Source organism: Scyliorhinus canicula, chromosome 15 (assembly GCF_902713615.1).
Source record: "Scyliorhinus canicula chromosome 15, sScyCan1.1, whole genome shotgun sequence".
NCBI lineage: Eukaryota > Metazoa > Chordata > Chondrichthyes > Carcharhiniformes > Scyliorhinidae > Scyliorhinus > Scyliorhinus canicula.
Window position 1 is genome coordinate 72922725 of NC_052160.1, and position 15615 is coordinate 72938339.

At 45.7% G+C, this 15615-nt stretch overlaps 1 protein-coding gene across 1 annotated transcript; it reads left to right on the top strand.

Moving 5' to 3' along the window:
- The first annotated feature begins 7175 nt into the window (after positions 1-7175).
- Positions 7176-14284, top strand: LOC119978801 (serotonin N-acetyltransferase-like). The gene is made up of 3 exons (XM_038820675.1): positions 7176-7515; positions 9012-9166; positions 13024-14284. Exons 1-3 carry the CDS (start codon positions 7191-7193, stop codon positions 13327-13329), a joined length of 786 nt encoding a protein of 261 aa, XP_038676603.1. The 5' UTR covers positions 7176-7190; the 3' UTR covers positions 13330-14284.
- The last annotated feature ends 1331 nt before the right edge of the window (positions 14285-15615 follow it).

Here is a 15615-nt window from a genome sequence, read left to right on the forward strand (position 1 = left end):
TACCACAGTTTTGGCCACTCACTTAATCTATCAATCTTCCCTTGGAGATTTCTGATCCATCCATCATATTTATTGTGCCACTTAACTTAGTGTCAACGGCATGATTAGATCTGATTGAGACTATACTTAATCTCCCTACTTCTTCATTTAATCATTGATAACTGTATAGATGCCTAGGAGACACCGTTTGTTAGTTCTTCCCAGTCGAATACATAGCATTGTCCCTACTCTCTGCTTTTTACTCCCAAACCAATTCTGTATATAAGCCAATTGGTTGCTCCAAATGCAATGTGCTCTCACCCCTTATTGAATGCCTTCTGGAAGTTCATATATAACATTCCTTATCTACTACATTAGTTACCATCTCAAATATAAGCATAATGCTTATTCATCTGCCCTACCCTTCACAATCAATGCTAGCTTTTTCTAATCAGTTCCTTTTTGTCCAAGTGCTCAGTTACTCTGTCCCTAATAAGAGATTCCAGTAAACTCCCCACAACAGGCATTAGACTATTGGACCTATGATTCCCTAATTTACCTCTCTTATCCTTCATAAACGCTGGAACAGCACTGAAATCTTTCTAATCCAAGGGCAATTTTAAAAGACCATGGACGGGATTCTCCGGTCGCCGACCCCGAAATTGCGTTCAGCGATTGTCCGGAGACTCCCCGTTTGTGCCAAAATTGAGGGCGGCGCCGCTTTTGCAATGCTCTGCCCCTCAAAACTGGCATACTCGAAGAGTGCACCGCACGCCGTCGGGATGGCCTCAGGACGTCACCTGAGGCCTTCCTCCGATGCTCCGCCCCCGATGGGCCGAGTTCCCAATGGAGTGAGACAAGTGTGCTTTTTTTTAGTGAACCTGGCGTGGCGGCTGCGGACTGAGCCTAGCGCCACCACAGTTGGGGGCAGGGGGGGCTTCAGTAGGGGCTGGGGGCACTGGCAGGGGTGGGTGGTCTGGCGGTGGTGAGCCTGGGCAGTTTTGGCAGGTCGGGTCCACGCATGGCCGCCGCCATGCACATGCGTGGCCATGGTCCCAGAAATTCTCTGGCTGTATCCTCAGGTAGCCGGGGGCTTTACACTGCGTGCCTGCCCCCCCCCCCCCCCCCCCACCAGATGGAGGATCAGTGCAGCTTTTATGCCGTTTTCTTCGTGTGTAAAACGGCACTGTTCCCACGCCGACATCAGCACTTAGTCTTCAAATCGGAGAAAGCAGCCCCATGACTAGGGCATCATCAATTTCTCACCTGCTTCTTTTACTACTCTGGATACAAACAAGCAGGTCCTGGAGCTTTGCACATGTTTAATTTCACTGGGTCAGCAATAGAGGGCGTGATTGAGTCATTGCGTTGCTCCCCTTGTGGACCGGGTGCAATGGATGAATCCCGGTAAAGCCCCAGATAAATCGGGCCAATCGTGAATCACCCGACTTGCTATGCCTAGCGCTATCTATATCACGCCCTTGTTGGGTGTGATCCAGATGCTCATTTAAATGTCCCAATGCCACAATCACATGGGAGACAACTGCTGTGCCTGCAAGGCTTCAACCGGGTGCCGATTAATACTAGTTTCCATAAACGTGGACCTGGGATGATGGCACCTCCGGGGTAGCCCCCCGCAAATGGTCAGCGCAGCGTAGTACCGTGGCATTCCCCCTGTCACCTGGGCAACCTGGAAATGCCGTATGGGCACCTTGTCAGTGCTAACCAGGTACCCTTGCAGTGCCACCCAGAGGAGGGTATGAGGGGCTGCAGAAAGGTTGAGGGGTGGGAAAGGGGGTTGCTGAAATTGGGGAGTGTAGATATTAGGACAGGCTTTCATAAGGCACCCCAATCCCAGTCCTGCTGGCAAGTTCAGCTCCCCAGTCCTGGAAAAATGTCAAAGTGTGGCCTCAACTGAAGAAAAACTCCCCAAGGCCCAAAAAAATGGTAAAGTGCCGTTGAATAGCGATCTCCAAGTCGTCATTGCAACCATTGTGAAACTCCCCCTAAAAACGCCGGAGATCACACTTAGACATTTTCCCACTGAATCGCCACCAGAAACCTTTCAAGCAACTTATATTGGAACAAGTAGGTTTGGCTCCGTGATATACTTTGAGCTTTCCATATATCTTTGATACCTTATTTTCATCCTGACATTAAATCGTTAATTAGTAAGTCCGCCACTTCCTGACCACGTTAGTCTTAGCCATGCACCCACTCAATATATTAGTGTAACTCAGAACTTGCTCCTATTGTGTCCATACTGTGACTGATATCAAGAGAATTATTTTCTGTTCAATTCAATATTTGGTCCAGATTTTACCTGATAATATCCTTGTTAAAATCTGAGAATTTTAATCATGATTTTAAAATGTTTATTTGGTGGATTAATAAGACAGATAAAGGTCAAAGCAGAGAAGAACTGCAATTATATTACTAAACAGCACAACCTCAGCACCTTAGTTTATGATACCAGGTTAAAGTCCAACAGGTTTGTTTCAAACACGAGCTTTCGGAGCACGGCTCCTTCTTCAGGTGAATGGAAAGGCTTGTTCCAGAAATGTTTATATAGACACAGTCAGAGATGCCCCGGAATGCGAGCACCTGCAGGCAATCAAATCATCAAAGATGCAGAGAGAGAGGTAACTCCAGGTTAAAGAGGTGTGAATTGTCCCAAGCCAGTTCAGTCGGTAGGCCTCTGCAAGTCCAGGCTTGTTGGTGGGGGCCGAATGTAATGCGACATGAATCCCAGATCCCGGTTGAGTCCGCATTCATGCGTGCGGAACTTAGCTATAAGTTTTTGCTCAGCAATTTTGCGTTGTCGCGTCTCCTGAAGGCCTCCTTGTAGAATGCTGACCCGGAGATCAGAGGCTGAATGTCCTTGACTGCTGAAGTGTTCCCCAACTGGAAGGGAACAGTCCTGCCTGTTGATAGTCGCACGATGCCCGTTTATTCGTTGTCGCAGTGTCTGCATGGTCTCGCCAATGTACCACGCTTCGGGACATCCTTTCCTGCAGCGTATGAGGTAGACTACATTGGTCGAGTCGCACGAGTATGCGCCGCGTACCTGGTGGGTGGTGTTTCCACGTGTAATGGTGGTGTCCATGTCGATGATCTGGCATGTCTTGCAGAGATTACCCTGGCAGGGTTTTGTGGTGTTGTGGTTGCTGTTCTGAAGGCTGGGTAATTTGCTGCAAACAATGGTTTGTTTGAGGTTGCGCGGTTGTTTGAAGGCCAGTAGTGGGGGTGTGGGGATGACTACACGATGACATCAATAAGTTCCATCCCACCATCAAACTCACCATGGACTATTCTCCAAATTCAGTTCCATTCCTGGACACACTCGTCTCCATCAAGGACGGTCACCTCAGCACCTCGCTTTACCGCAAGCCCACAGATAATCTCACGATGCTCCACTTCTCCAGCTTTCACCCGAAACACATTAAAGAAGCCATCCCCTATGGACAAGCCCTCCGTATACACAGGATCTGCTCAGACAAGGAGGAGCGCAACAGACACCTACAGATGCTGAAAGATGCCCTCGTACGAACGGGATATGGCGCTCGACTCATTGATCGACAGTTCCACCGCGCCACAGCAAAAAACCGCACCGACCTCCTCAGAAGACAAACACGGGACACCACTGACAGAGTACCCTTCGTCGTCCAGTACTTTCCTGGGGCGGAGAAACTACGACATCTTCTTCGCAGCCTCCAACACATCATCAGCGAGGATGGACATCTTGCCAAGGTCATCCCCACACCCCCACTACTGGCCTTCAAACAACCGCGCAACCTCAAACAAACCATTGTTTGCAGCAAATTACCCAGCCTTCAGAACAGCAACCACAACACCACAAAACCCTGCCAGGGTAATCTCTGCAAGACATGCCAGATCATCGACATGGACACCACCATTACACGTGGAAACACCACCCACCAGGTACGCGGCGCATACTCGTGCGACTCGACCAATGTAGTCTACCTCATACGCTGCAGGAAAGGATGTCCCGAAGCGTGGTACATTGGCGAGACCATGCAGACACTGCGACAACGAATAAACGGGCATCGTGCGACTATCAACAGGCAGGACTGTTCCCTTCCAGTTGGGGAACACTTCAGCAGTCAAGGACATTCAGCCTCTGATCTCCGGGTCAGCATTCTACAAGGAGGCCTTCAGGAGACGCGACAACGCAAAATTGCTGAGCAAAAACTTATAGCTAAGTTCCGCACGCATGAATGCGGACTCAACCGGGATCTGGGATTCATGTCGCATTACATTCGGCCCCCACCAACAAGCCTGGACTTGCAGAGGCCTACCGACTGAACTGGCTTGGGACAATTCACACCTCTTTAACCTGGAGTTACCTCTCTCTCTGCATCTTTGATGATTTGATTGCCTGCAGGTGCTCGCATTCCGGGGCATCTCTGACTGTGTCTATATAAACATTTCTGGAACAAGCCTTTCCATTCACCTGAAGAAGGAGCCGTGCTCCGAAAGCTCGTGTTTGAAACAAACCTGTTGGACTTTAACCTGGTGTTGTAAGACTTCTTACTGTGCTCACCCCAGTCCAACGCCGGCATCTCCACATCTTAGTTTATGATGGCTTTCAGTTTGTTAATCCAGAACGGTATGTTTGAAATGAAATGGCAAATTTGTCTATTTCAAATGTTGCCCAGGATTTTGCCACTAGAGCATTAACCTGTCACTTCTTGCCACAAATGCTGAGTTTGACTTTCAATGACCCCTTTAATGGCTGATTCCAGTTTCTATCTCTTATGGTCTAACCTGGAGAGAGATTCCAGCATTTTCTATTTTGTTTCAAAATTCCAGTATCGCCAGTATTTTATTTATATCTAGATTATTAATCAGGTTTGTCCAACCTTTTGACACGAGGAGCCACATCTCACTTTGTTCTCACTGAAGGGTCCAATGACACAGAGGGCCCAGTCCCAGAGGGAGATGGCACAGTCACTGGCTGATGTGACACAAACCCAGGAGGTGGTGGGACAGTCAATGGATGATGTGGCGCAGTCCCAGCCGGAGATGGTCTATGCCTTGTGCTCCATGGTGCTAGCATGCAGACCCTGGTCGAGACGAGGGCAGCTGGTCTCCAGGCCTGGCAGTGCCAAGTGGCGGGGGAGCCTCAGGGGACAGCTCTGCTCACACCCCCGTCCCGTGGAGTAGCTCGGGGCCTATCGTCGACCCAGAGGGAGGAGGAAGTGATGGGGACCATGCTGCTTAATCCTGCAGTGTAAGTGCCGGAACACCACAGCACCTCGAACAACTCCTCCCCCCTCCCGTCCCTGGTGTATATGGTGGGCAGCAGGGAGAACAGGGTGGCACCACGCCAGTTGGATGCCCAAGCAGCAGCTGGGCCCATCCAGGCCCGGGCGCTTCAGAATATGTCCACCAACGGGGACCCAGGTCACAGGGCGGGAATCACGCAGGCCGCCTCCACTACTGCTTGTACCATCTGGAGATCCACCAAGACGTAGCTTAGGGCCCGTAAGGCCAGAAAGTTCAACACTATTCAAGTTGTTACGAGTGTAGGGCACAGTATAGTTATAAGGGCTGTGAAGTAAAGCAGCTTATTGTGTAATTTGTCTACTCTAGTTTTTCTGAATTAATATTCGGAAGGTTGTGTACATCCAATTTGAGTTTATTCACATGCCCTATCGGAGTTGTGTTTGTACTGGAAGATATGAAAGATGGTAGACATTTCCATTGATTCTTTTTTAGTTTTAGTACTCAACTAAAACTCTTGCATTTAATGGTCTTCCTCTGCACAGGATTCTATCTGTCTTTTGCAAATCTCACTAGCTGGGATTAGTTTTAAATCCAGACAGCGACTTTGACCTGTCATGGGATATCTTCGGTCTGTGTCATATTAATAGAATTGAAGAGGTGTTCATGCATAGAGTGTCTGTGTTACAAGTTCTTAGCACTGAGGCTCTGATGAATTGCAGCCTCCTGTACCTGGTTGTAACTTTGAGTCTCTTTCTCAGTGGGAAATTGAACATGGGTGGCAGGGTGGCACAGTAGTTAGCACTGCTGCCTCACAGCGCCAGGGACCCTGGTTTGATTCTTGCCTCGGGTGACTGTCTGTGGAGTTTGTCCGTTCTCCCCATGTCTTCGGGGTTTCCTCCTGGTGCTCCTGTTTCCTCCCACTGTCCAATGATGTGCAGGTTAGGTGGGGTTATGGGGCTAGGGCAGGTATGTAGGCCTAGGTAGGGTGCTCTTTCAGAGGGTTGGTGCAGATTTGATGGGCCGAATGGCCTCCTTCTGCACTGTAGAGATTCTATGTCCTAAAAGCCTGACCGAGAATATGGGCAAACTCAAATCAGTTCAATAAACATGTACACAAAGTGCCCGAGAGGTTTAACTGAGATGCTTTGGAGTTACATATGAGCAATGTATTCTCAGTAACAGAACAAGGAGTTTTCTCTCCAGTTCAGTTCACAGGGTAAGAGTGGCCTCTCCATATCCCGGACTTGCGACTTGCAAAATATGCGGAGCTTCTCAAAGAAATAATAATAATCTTTATTGTCACAAGTAGGCTGACACTAACACTGCAATGAAGTTATTGTGAAAATCCCCTAGTCGCCGCACTGTTTGGGTCAGGGCGCAGGCTGAAGCTGTTTAATATTGTTGTAACATTTCAGAGCATTAGCATCGCAGAATTGCAAATCTGAAGCCGGGCTAGGGGAATGTTAAATGTACAGAATTTCGACAAATTTCTTTTCACAGTAACTTCATTGCAGTGTTAATGTATGCCTACTTGTGACAATAAAGATTATTAGAAAAGAATTGCCAAAACCATTGAAGTAGAAAAGCAAACCTTCCACCCACAACTGCAGAGGAAATGGGTGGCGAGATGTCTCAAATAAACTATTGATTCTTTAATGAATGCTTTAAAATATTTGTAACATTGTAGATTTGGTCCTAATTTTGTTGATAACTGCAAGGTCAGAACAATTGTTTCTATAATCTCACTGGGAATGCTGTGTCAGTCTGCCTCTGTAATTCATACTTTCATACATTTGCATAGATTGAACTTCATTGCTGTTCACTGTGAACAAATAGGGAAGCAGCAATAATGTCCAGAGAAATAAATTAATCCCATCAAGGGTGGAGATCCCACAACAACAGCGTGACAGCATTAATTGCATCAGGCAATCGGCAGCCTTTTGGAAGTGGCTAATCTGATTATGAATTGCCTACTGAGTGGGATCAGTTCTTGTCTGTATGAGAAGGTGTGCAGCAACCTCCGGCAGACAGACCGTGCAGAGAGCTCACAGAGAAGAGGAACTGGTCAGAAGCAGCCCCAGAGCCTCCAGCCCAAGCGGACTCCCCCTGTCTTTGCTGAGCTGAAGATGACAGCAAGCAGCGCGTCGCCTTTCCTCAAGCCCTTTGCTTTGAGGTACTCGGCGGGTTCGAGGCCAGGCAGCGGCAGGCGCCACACTCTCCCCGCCAGCGAGTTCAGGAACCTGAGCCTCACCGATGCTCTGAGCGTGTTCGAGATCGAGAGGGAAGGTAGGTGGCAGCTCCATCCCTCCCCAGGGGCTCCCTCACTCCCCAACGACTCTCCTCCCTCACTGTCAATTCTGCATATGGTTCTAATTTTTTTGACTCTTTAAAGTAACCGATTGAATTCTGCTTGAAATTCGTTTTTTTTAAACTTTAATTCCCTTCTTCTGGATGTTTGCGTTCCTTTGATTTAATTGAACATTTATAATAATCTTTATTATTGTCACAAGTAGGCTTACATTAACCCTGCAATGAAGTTACTGTGAAAATCCCCTAGTCGCCTCACTCCGGCGCCTGTTTGGGTACACTGAGGGAGAATTCAGAATGTCCAATTCACCTAACAAGCATGTCTTTCGGGACTTGCGGGAGGAAACCGGAGCACCCAGAGGAAACCCACACAGACACGGGGAGAACGTGGGGGAGACAGTTCTGCACTGGCCCTTGGATTGAGATTGAGATAGAGCCTGCACTGGCCCTTGGATTGAGCACCCAACAGAAGTCCAACGTCCACCCTATCCCCGTAACCCCATCCCACCTTATTGGACTGTGTGAGGAAAACGGAGCACCCGGAGGAAACCCACGCAGACAGGGGGAGAATGTGCAGACTCTGCACAGACAGTGACCCAAGACGGGATTTGAACCTGGGACCCTGGTGCTGGGAAGCAACAGTGCTAACCAATGTGCTACCGTGCCATCCAGCAGTATGGTGCTATTTTGTATATACATTTATATCAAATTTGAATGTCAAATATTGGTTTAGTCTCTGAATAGAGGAGTTTGTACAAATAGAATATTTTGCTCTGGATAAATGAATTCTAAATGTCCATCTGCCATAATTTAAACTATCCTCACTGGCAACACGATAGCATAGTGGCTAACAGTTGCCTCCCAGCTCCAGGGTTCCAAGTTCGATTCCGGCTTGGGTCACTGTCTGTGCAGAGTCTGCACATTCTCCCCCTGTCTGCGTGGGTTTCCTCCGGGTGCTCCGTTTTCCTCACACAGTCCAATAAGGTGGGATGGGGTTACGGGGATAGGGTGGACGTTGGACCTCTGTTGGGTGCTCAATCCAAGGGCCAGTGCAGGCTCTATGGGCCGAATGGCCTCCTTCTGCACTGTAAATTATATGATTCATTTAATCAAACAACAGGAATGAGAAGGCAAAAGCAATTTGCAACGGATGCTGGAATCTGAAACAAAACCAAAAAATGCTGGACAATCGCAGCCCGTCTGACGGCGTCTGTGGAGAGAGAAATGGAGCTAACAGTTTGAGTCTGGATGACGAACGCTTTGACCCAGACCCAGTCACCCAGACTCCAAATATCAGCTCCATTTCTCCCTCCACAGATGTTGTCAGACCTGCTGAGATTGTCCAGCATTTTCTGGTTTTGTAACAGGAATATGAAATTTTGGATGTTTGAGTCAGTCGCCTGGATGTAATTTCTGAATGTACAGGACATCAGGATCGGGAACTCATTGTCACTTCTCTATTTGCTCATCCTTAGCCTTTATTTCTGTCTCTGGAGAGTGTCCTTTACACATGGATGAAGTGAGACATTTTCTTGAATTGTGTCCTGAGCTATCTCTTGGCTGGTTTGAAGAGGGGAGGCTCGTAGCCTTTGTCATTGGCTCTGGATGGGACAAGGACAAACTGTCACAGGTCAGCTTCTTTTTACCTTTCTCTCAACATGCGTGTTGTTACCTGAACTATTGGGTAAAATAGTTTTAGCTTTTTTCTTTATCAAAGCAAAATATTGATTTGATTTATTTTCACGTGTACAGAGGTTCAGTGAAAAGTATTGTTCAGTGTACAGTCCAGACAGGTCATTCCATACATGAAAAAACATGACATACATAAATGCACAATGTAAATGCATAGGTACAGGCATCGGGTGAGCATATGGGGTGGATTACTACACAGTAGAGAGAATGTGCAGAGAGATCAGTTCAGTCTATAAGCAGATCATTCAGGAGGAGTCTGGTAACAGCAGGGAAGAAGTTGTTTATGAACCTGTTAGTGCGTGTTCTCAGACTTTTGTATCTCCTGCCCGATATCAGAAGTTGGAAGAGTGAATAACCCGGCTGGGAGGGGTCTTTAATTATGCTGCCGGATTTCCCAAGGCAGCGGGAGGTGTAAACGGAGTCAGTGGATGGGACCCGGGTTCACGTGATGGACTGGGCTGTGTCACGACTCTCTGTAGTTTCTTACATAGATAATATTCTGATAGATGATATTCTGGTAACCTCCAATACGTAAAGCAGCATATGTGGAATTGGAATTATTTCAGCTTTGTCATTGTCACACCTGTAAGATATTACAGATGAATGACAGTTAAAAACGAACAGAAAGTAGGAAAACACAAAAAAGAGATAAGAGTGATCCGTCAAATATATAGCCATCGATTGGATGCCACTTAAATGGCAGAAGAGGGGCTGGATTCTCCGCCGGCGGGATGCTCTGTTTTGCCGGCAGCCCAGGGGTTTCCCGAAGTTTGGGGCTGCCCCACAATGGGAAACACCATTGACTAGCCGGCGTAATGGAGCATCCCTCCGGCGCGGTAAAACTGAAATGTGGCGCGGCGGAGAAACCAGCCCGTGGTAATAGTGGGAGGCAGAGGGTAACAAGAAAAAAAATCAAATAAGATAAAATGAAACATAGAAGATTTGAGAAGCTGAAGTAGAGTTTTAGATGGGGCAATTGTTGGGTGAAGGAATGTAAATGGAAGGACAAGAAACTGACAAAATAAATTGGTCAGCACCTCTCAGGAACTCCGGGAAAAGAAAAATAGTGTTCCACCGGGAGAGTATGGTGTTCTGACAAATAAACTCCACTCCAAGCATCAGCCCCTTCCCTACTCGACACATTAATATTCCTCTGCACTCTCCGCAGATGTTGGATCTGTTGTTGAGGGTTTCCTGTACTTATTACAGATGTCCTAGCATCTGAGTGGTCTATATTTGGTTTAATTTGTATTCCTATCAGGAAGAAATGTTTTCTAATTATTTTTCTTCATTTTGAGGTTTTTATTTTCATGGGAAATATTTAGTTCTTTGTACATGCTTGAGATGTATGCCTGCGTTATGGACTGGCAGATTTGTGAATTTTTACTCATGCCATCTGTTATTGCAATTCATAACATCTGCACCAACTTATAGTATTAAACATTTCAATCATACCTTTCCTTTCCATTTATTAATTAATCTTCCTTCATATATTTGCTTTAAAATCATCTTTGTTGTCCTTTAACCTCTAAAATGTAATGTACCCATTGAATTTGAAACACAATTTAAATGACATCCAAGTGCTGTTTGGTTAAAGAACAAAGAAAAGTAAGCACAGGAACTGGGGCGGGATTCTCTCAGCCCGGGTCCAGGCCGGAGAATCCCCACGACCAGCGCGAATTGCGCCATGTCGCCCCCGACACCGGCTCACGATTCTCCACAGAGGAGAGAATCGGCGCCATTGGTGCTGGCGTGGTTGGCACTGGTATGGCTGGCGTGGCGCCGGTCGGGGGCCGCTATATGCGGCACCCTGCCGATTCTTGACCTGGGATGGGCCAAGCGACCATCGTAAAAAAGCCGAGTCCCGCCGGCTCCGTCCACGTCTGCTCTCAGCTGGCGGGAACTCGGTGAGGAAAATGACTTCACTTCACAAATTAAGATTCAATTGACATTATATATTTAAGATCAAATGAAATTAAATATGCTCAATATGCTCCACTCAAACTTACAGCATTAGTTGAGTAAGAGCACACCTGTAAAATACGAGTGTGCCAGAGAAGATTAATTTAACTTTTAAAAATGTATTAATGGGTTGAAGGCCAGCATTTATTGCCCATCCCTAATTGCCCTTGAGAAAGTGGCATTGTGCTGCTGCAGTCCAAAAAGGATTTAGGAGGAAACAATGTACAAAGAACAAGACTTTAAGTTCAAACTAAACATTTTTTCCTGTACCTTGAAGACCATGAATGCCTAGAATAAGTTCAAAGAAGACAAAGGTTTAATGTGCAATGAAAACATTTGCCCAGCTGTATATGCAACAGAGGAAAGAACACAATAACTCTGGAGACAAAGATGATTAAGTAATATTTTATTCTTTCAAAGGTTCCATTTGAAAATATTTGCCCATCTATATTAAGAAATTGACTGATGGTACATTAAATTATTATGGTTAAACAATGTGGCATGTGTAAGAAACACCACAGTTATCTGAGCAATGAACATCTTTAAACCAAGCAGTCACTGCTTTGCATTTTGACAGCAAGTTGGCCTGGGCACTCTTGCAAAGCCCAGGAACTTCCTAGTTACTGACACCCAGGGCTGCATTTTCAATTGGCAAAGGAGCCAGTGGGATTTGAAAAGTGCATTCCAAGATGTCTCTGGATCCTGTGCTTCTGAGATGTGCGTTGATTTTCAAAGGGAGGGCGGGAGGGTTTCATGGCCTCCCTGCCTCCAATTAACAGCCTATTAAACTGAGGAGCTTGTTAAAGATCTAAGGAGGGCCAAAGGCAATTTTCAAATGTGAATTTGGCGAACCCAAACACTTGGTGCAGGTGTGCACAGATGTCTTTTCCATAGATTCCCTACAGTGCAGGAAGAGGCCATTTGGCCCATCGAGTCTGCACTGACCTACCAAAAGAGCACCCTCCCCAGGCCCTATCTACACACTCGCCCGTCCAAATTTCCAAAAGCCCACACATTGATCATGCTGATCCACCCAACCTGCACATCTTTGGATGCTAAGGGCCAATTTAGCATGGCCGATCCAACCAATTCTTCAAAGCTGTGAAAGGTTTCAGGACCTGGAGGATCATACAGCAGAGGGTTTACATTTCCTTTTTGGCCATAAGGTCACATTCTTTTAGTGTCCATGCTGCTGGCCCTCAGAGCAGTTGCCTGCTCCCTTTGGCGACAAGCGGTAGGCCCCCATCATGGCCATCCTCTGCCTTTGCAGTTCACGTTCTGCAGGCAGCTTCCACCTCCTGGGGACACTCAGCACCACAAATTGGGCGCCACGTTTACCTCCACATTTACATCCAGCATTTGATGTGGGGGCTCTGAACCTGGAAATGACCTGGGCTTCCAGCTCCCAATAAACTGACCAACACAGCTAGATGATTGTGTGCAGGCTTTGTGAAAGCAGCCCATATGGATTTACCTTCCGATTTTATTACAGTACCTGAACCTCTGTTTGGCACCTTGATACCCTGACCAAAATGAGGAAATCAAGCATCAAGATCAGAGTTTTGTAGAAGGCACATTGAAACCCAAAACGTTAGCTGTTTTACTCTCCACAGATGCTGCCAGACCTGCTGTGTTGATCCAGCATTATCTGTTTTATTTCAGATGTCCAGTATCCTCAGTATTTTGCTTTTAACTGCATCAATCTTTACGTTAGTTGCTTGCACATACTGTATAATGGATTGAGAATTTTCAGTTGTTTGCTAACCAAATGTGCATGCATTAATTTGTCTGTAATTTCAGAAATTAACGTGTTAATGTTTCAATTACATGTAGGATGCTCTGACCATTCACGTTCCTGGGGGTCCCACTGTCCACATCCATGTCTTGGCCGTTCACCACAGGTGCCGTCAGCAGGGGAAAGGCTCAATTATTTTATGGCGATATTTACAATACCTACGATGTCTCCCCACAGTCAAACGAGCTGTTCTAATGTGTGAAGATTTCTTGATCACATTCTACCAGAAAGCTGGCTTTAAAGAGGTTGGACCTTCTGGTATAGCAGTGGGTCCTCTGACATTTACAGAAATGGAATACACTCTTGGAGGGGGAGCTTATCTGCGGAGAAACAGTGGCTGCTAAGTTTTGGTGTCATGTTTAGCAATATAAATTTATTTTTCAAACACAGTGATTCAATTTCCTCCATGATATCTTGAATGGACTGGAGTTCACCTTAAAGTGTCTGTGAAGTTTCACAGTCAGCACTCTTTTTTTTTCCATTTTAAGTAGATTAACAAAAGCGTAGTCATGAATTTGGTGCCGGTGTTTCATTTGATTAACTAAAATTAGCTCTCTGAGAAATCATGGAAGAACCCTCAACTTTTGCAGGTGCATCAAGCAGCCACACATCCGCCATCTCCACTCATTCACATCCTGGGGCTCAAAGATGTACATCCCCACTAGTTGTTGTGATCTTTAATGAAAAGGTTTGTTTTCTACTTCACGTAAAAAGAAAATAGGTCAAGTATCCTTCTAGTGCGCCAACATGCTGGACTAATCACATTACATTTAACTATAAATAGATTGTGAAAGAAATCCAATTATTTCAACAATTATGTGGTTAATACTGATATTAATATATTATGGTATATTAAAGATCAGGCCACCAATCCAGTATTTATTTCCAAAGGATATGTTCCACCATAATTTCACTTTATTCAGCCATGTCTTTCCCAAAGTCCCTTATCTACTCCTAGCAATGCTGTTTTAAAGCTAACGATAAAATATTGCCAAAGGAAAGTGGGCAATTTTAATCTAACCTGTCCAGCAGACAACCTATAGGATCAGTTTGCTGTCCATTTTATAGCCCACCCAACTTTGAATAACTGAATATTCCATTACTGTAATTAAATATTGTCTTTCAATCTTTAAATTGTGTGTAATTTATTTGGTTGGCTTCAGTTAAGGTTATTTGTATATTGCCAAAATCTTAAATGCATTATGTATCTTTGTAGATACAGTGTTTTGTCTGTAATTTATAAAATTTACTTTACTTGTACTGGAATTGTTTTTCAATAAAATATATCATCGTACCAAACAGAGACTCGATACTGTTAACCATTAATAATCTCCCCTGCACTTTCTCTCATAACATTACAGTAACAATCAGATCAGATGTTAGACTAAATTATGGTAAATATGACTTATATATTTACATCTGTGTTCCACAATAGTATATGAAAGGTTGTCAAATATATTTATATTCTGTAAGACTTAACACTTGAAAGTGTTTCTTAGTCCAATCCAAACATCTACTGATTTCTTTTCCCATTTTATGAGTTTAGAACAGTACAGCACAGAACAGGCCCTTCGGCCCTCGATGTTGTGCCGAGCAATGATCACCCTACTCAAACTCACATATCCACACTATACCCGCAACCCAACAACTTCCCTCTTAACCTTACTTTTTAGGACACTACGGGCAATTTAGCATGGCCAATCCACCTAACCCGCACATCTTTGGACTGTGGGAAGAAACCGGAGCACCCGGAGGAAACCCACGCACACACGGGGAGGACGTGCAGACTCCGCACAGACAGTGACCCAGCCGGGAACCGAACCTGGGACCCTGGAGCTGTGAAGCATTGATGCTAACCCCTATGCTACCGTGCTGCCAGTTCTATATGACAATAAAGCCTTTCCTCATTCAGTAATTCAATATTTGTGTCTAAAATAATTGAGTCTCAGCTTTAACTTACTGAACTAATTAGAGGACTTCTCCAGAATCAAACATCACACAAACATGCTGGTTAATCACTTGTATTTTAAAAACTGTTTGATCTGTAACTTGCAGAGAATGAATTTCTAGTTCTTCAATAGCACTTCAAATGCAATGGAGTATTTCCAGATGGTTTCAATGATTACAAAGGGATACATGGGGGTGAGTTTCCTGCAGGGTGTCTCACTTGTCCACCCAAACTTCAGCAAAAGTCCTGGAAATAACAAGCACACCACTTTTCAAAGGCATGATTTAATGTGACAAAGAGAGTCCTGTTTTGGACACATTTAGTGGGGTTGCAGCACCGAGAAGCATTGCGTTATTTAACGGCATTTTGCAGTTTGTTTTGGCCTTGGCGAGGAACACCCCAGTGAGCCCACACTTACCTCATTTCCAGAGTATTCGTGGATCGGGGCACAATGTATAAATGCCGTCCCGAACTTTCAACTCCCGTCAGCTATCCTGCCATGGCCACTGAAACCACCCCCCAACCCTCTGCACCCAACGTACCTCTTACGGAGTCCTGGATACCCCTTCACCCCACCTCTTAAGGGCAAGGCACTCCCTGGGCCCGATTCCTGGCATGGACAACCTGCCACCTGGGTGGCACCTCCATGGTGCCATGTGGCAGTGCCAAGGTGCCTGGGAGT

Coding starts and splice junctions, on each gene's coding strand:
- LOC119978801 (XM_038820675.1), top strand. CDS start 7,191: ATGAATTGCCTACTGAGTGGGATCAGTTCTTGTCTGTATGAGAAGGTG. Junction 7,516..9,011: donor GTTCGAGATCGAGAGGGAAG/GTAGGTGGCAGC, acceptor GCTCATCCTTAG/CCTTTATTTCTGTCTCTGGA. Junction 9,167..13,023: donor ACAAGGACAAACTGTCACAG/GTCAGCTTCTTT, acceptor AATTACATGTAG/GATGCTCTGACCATTCACGT.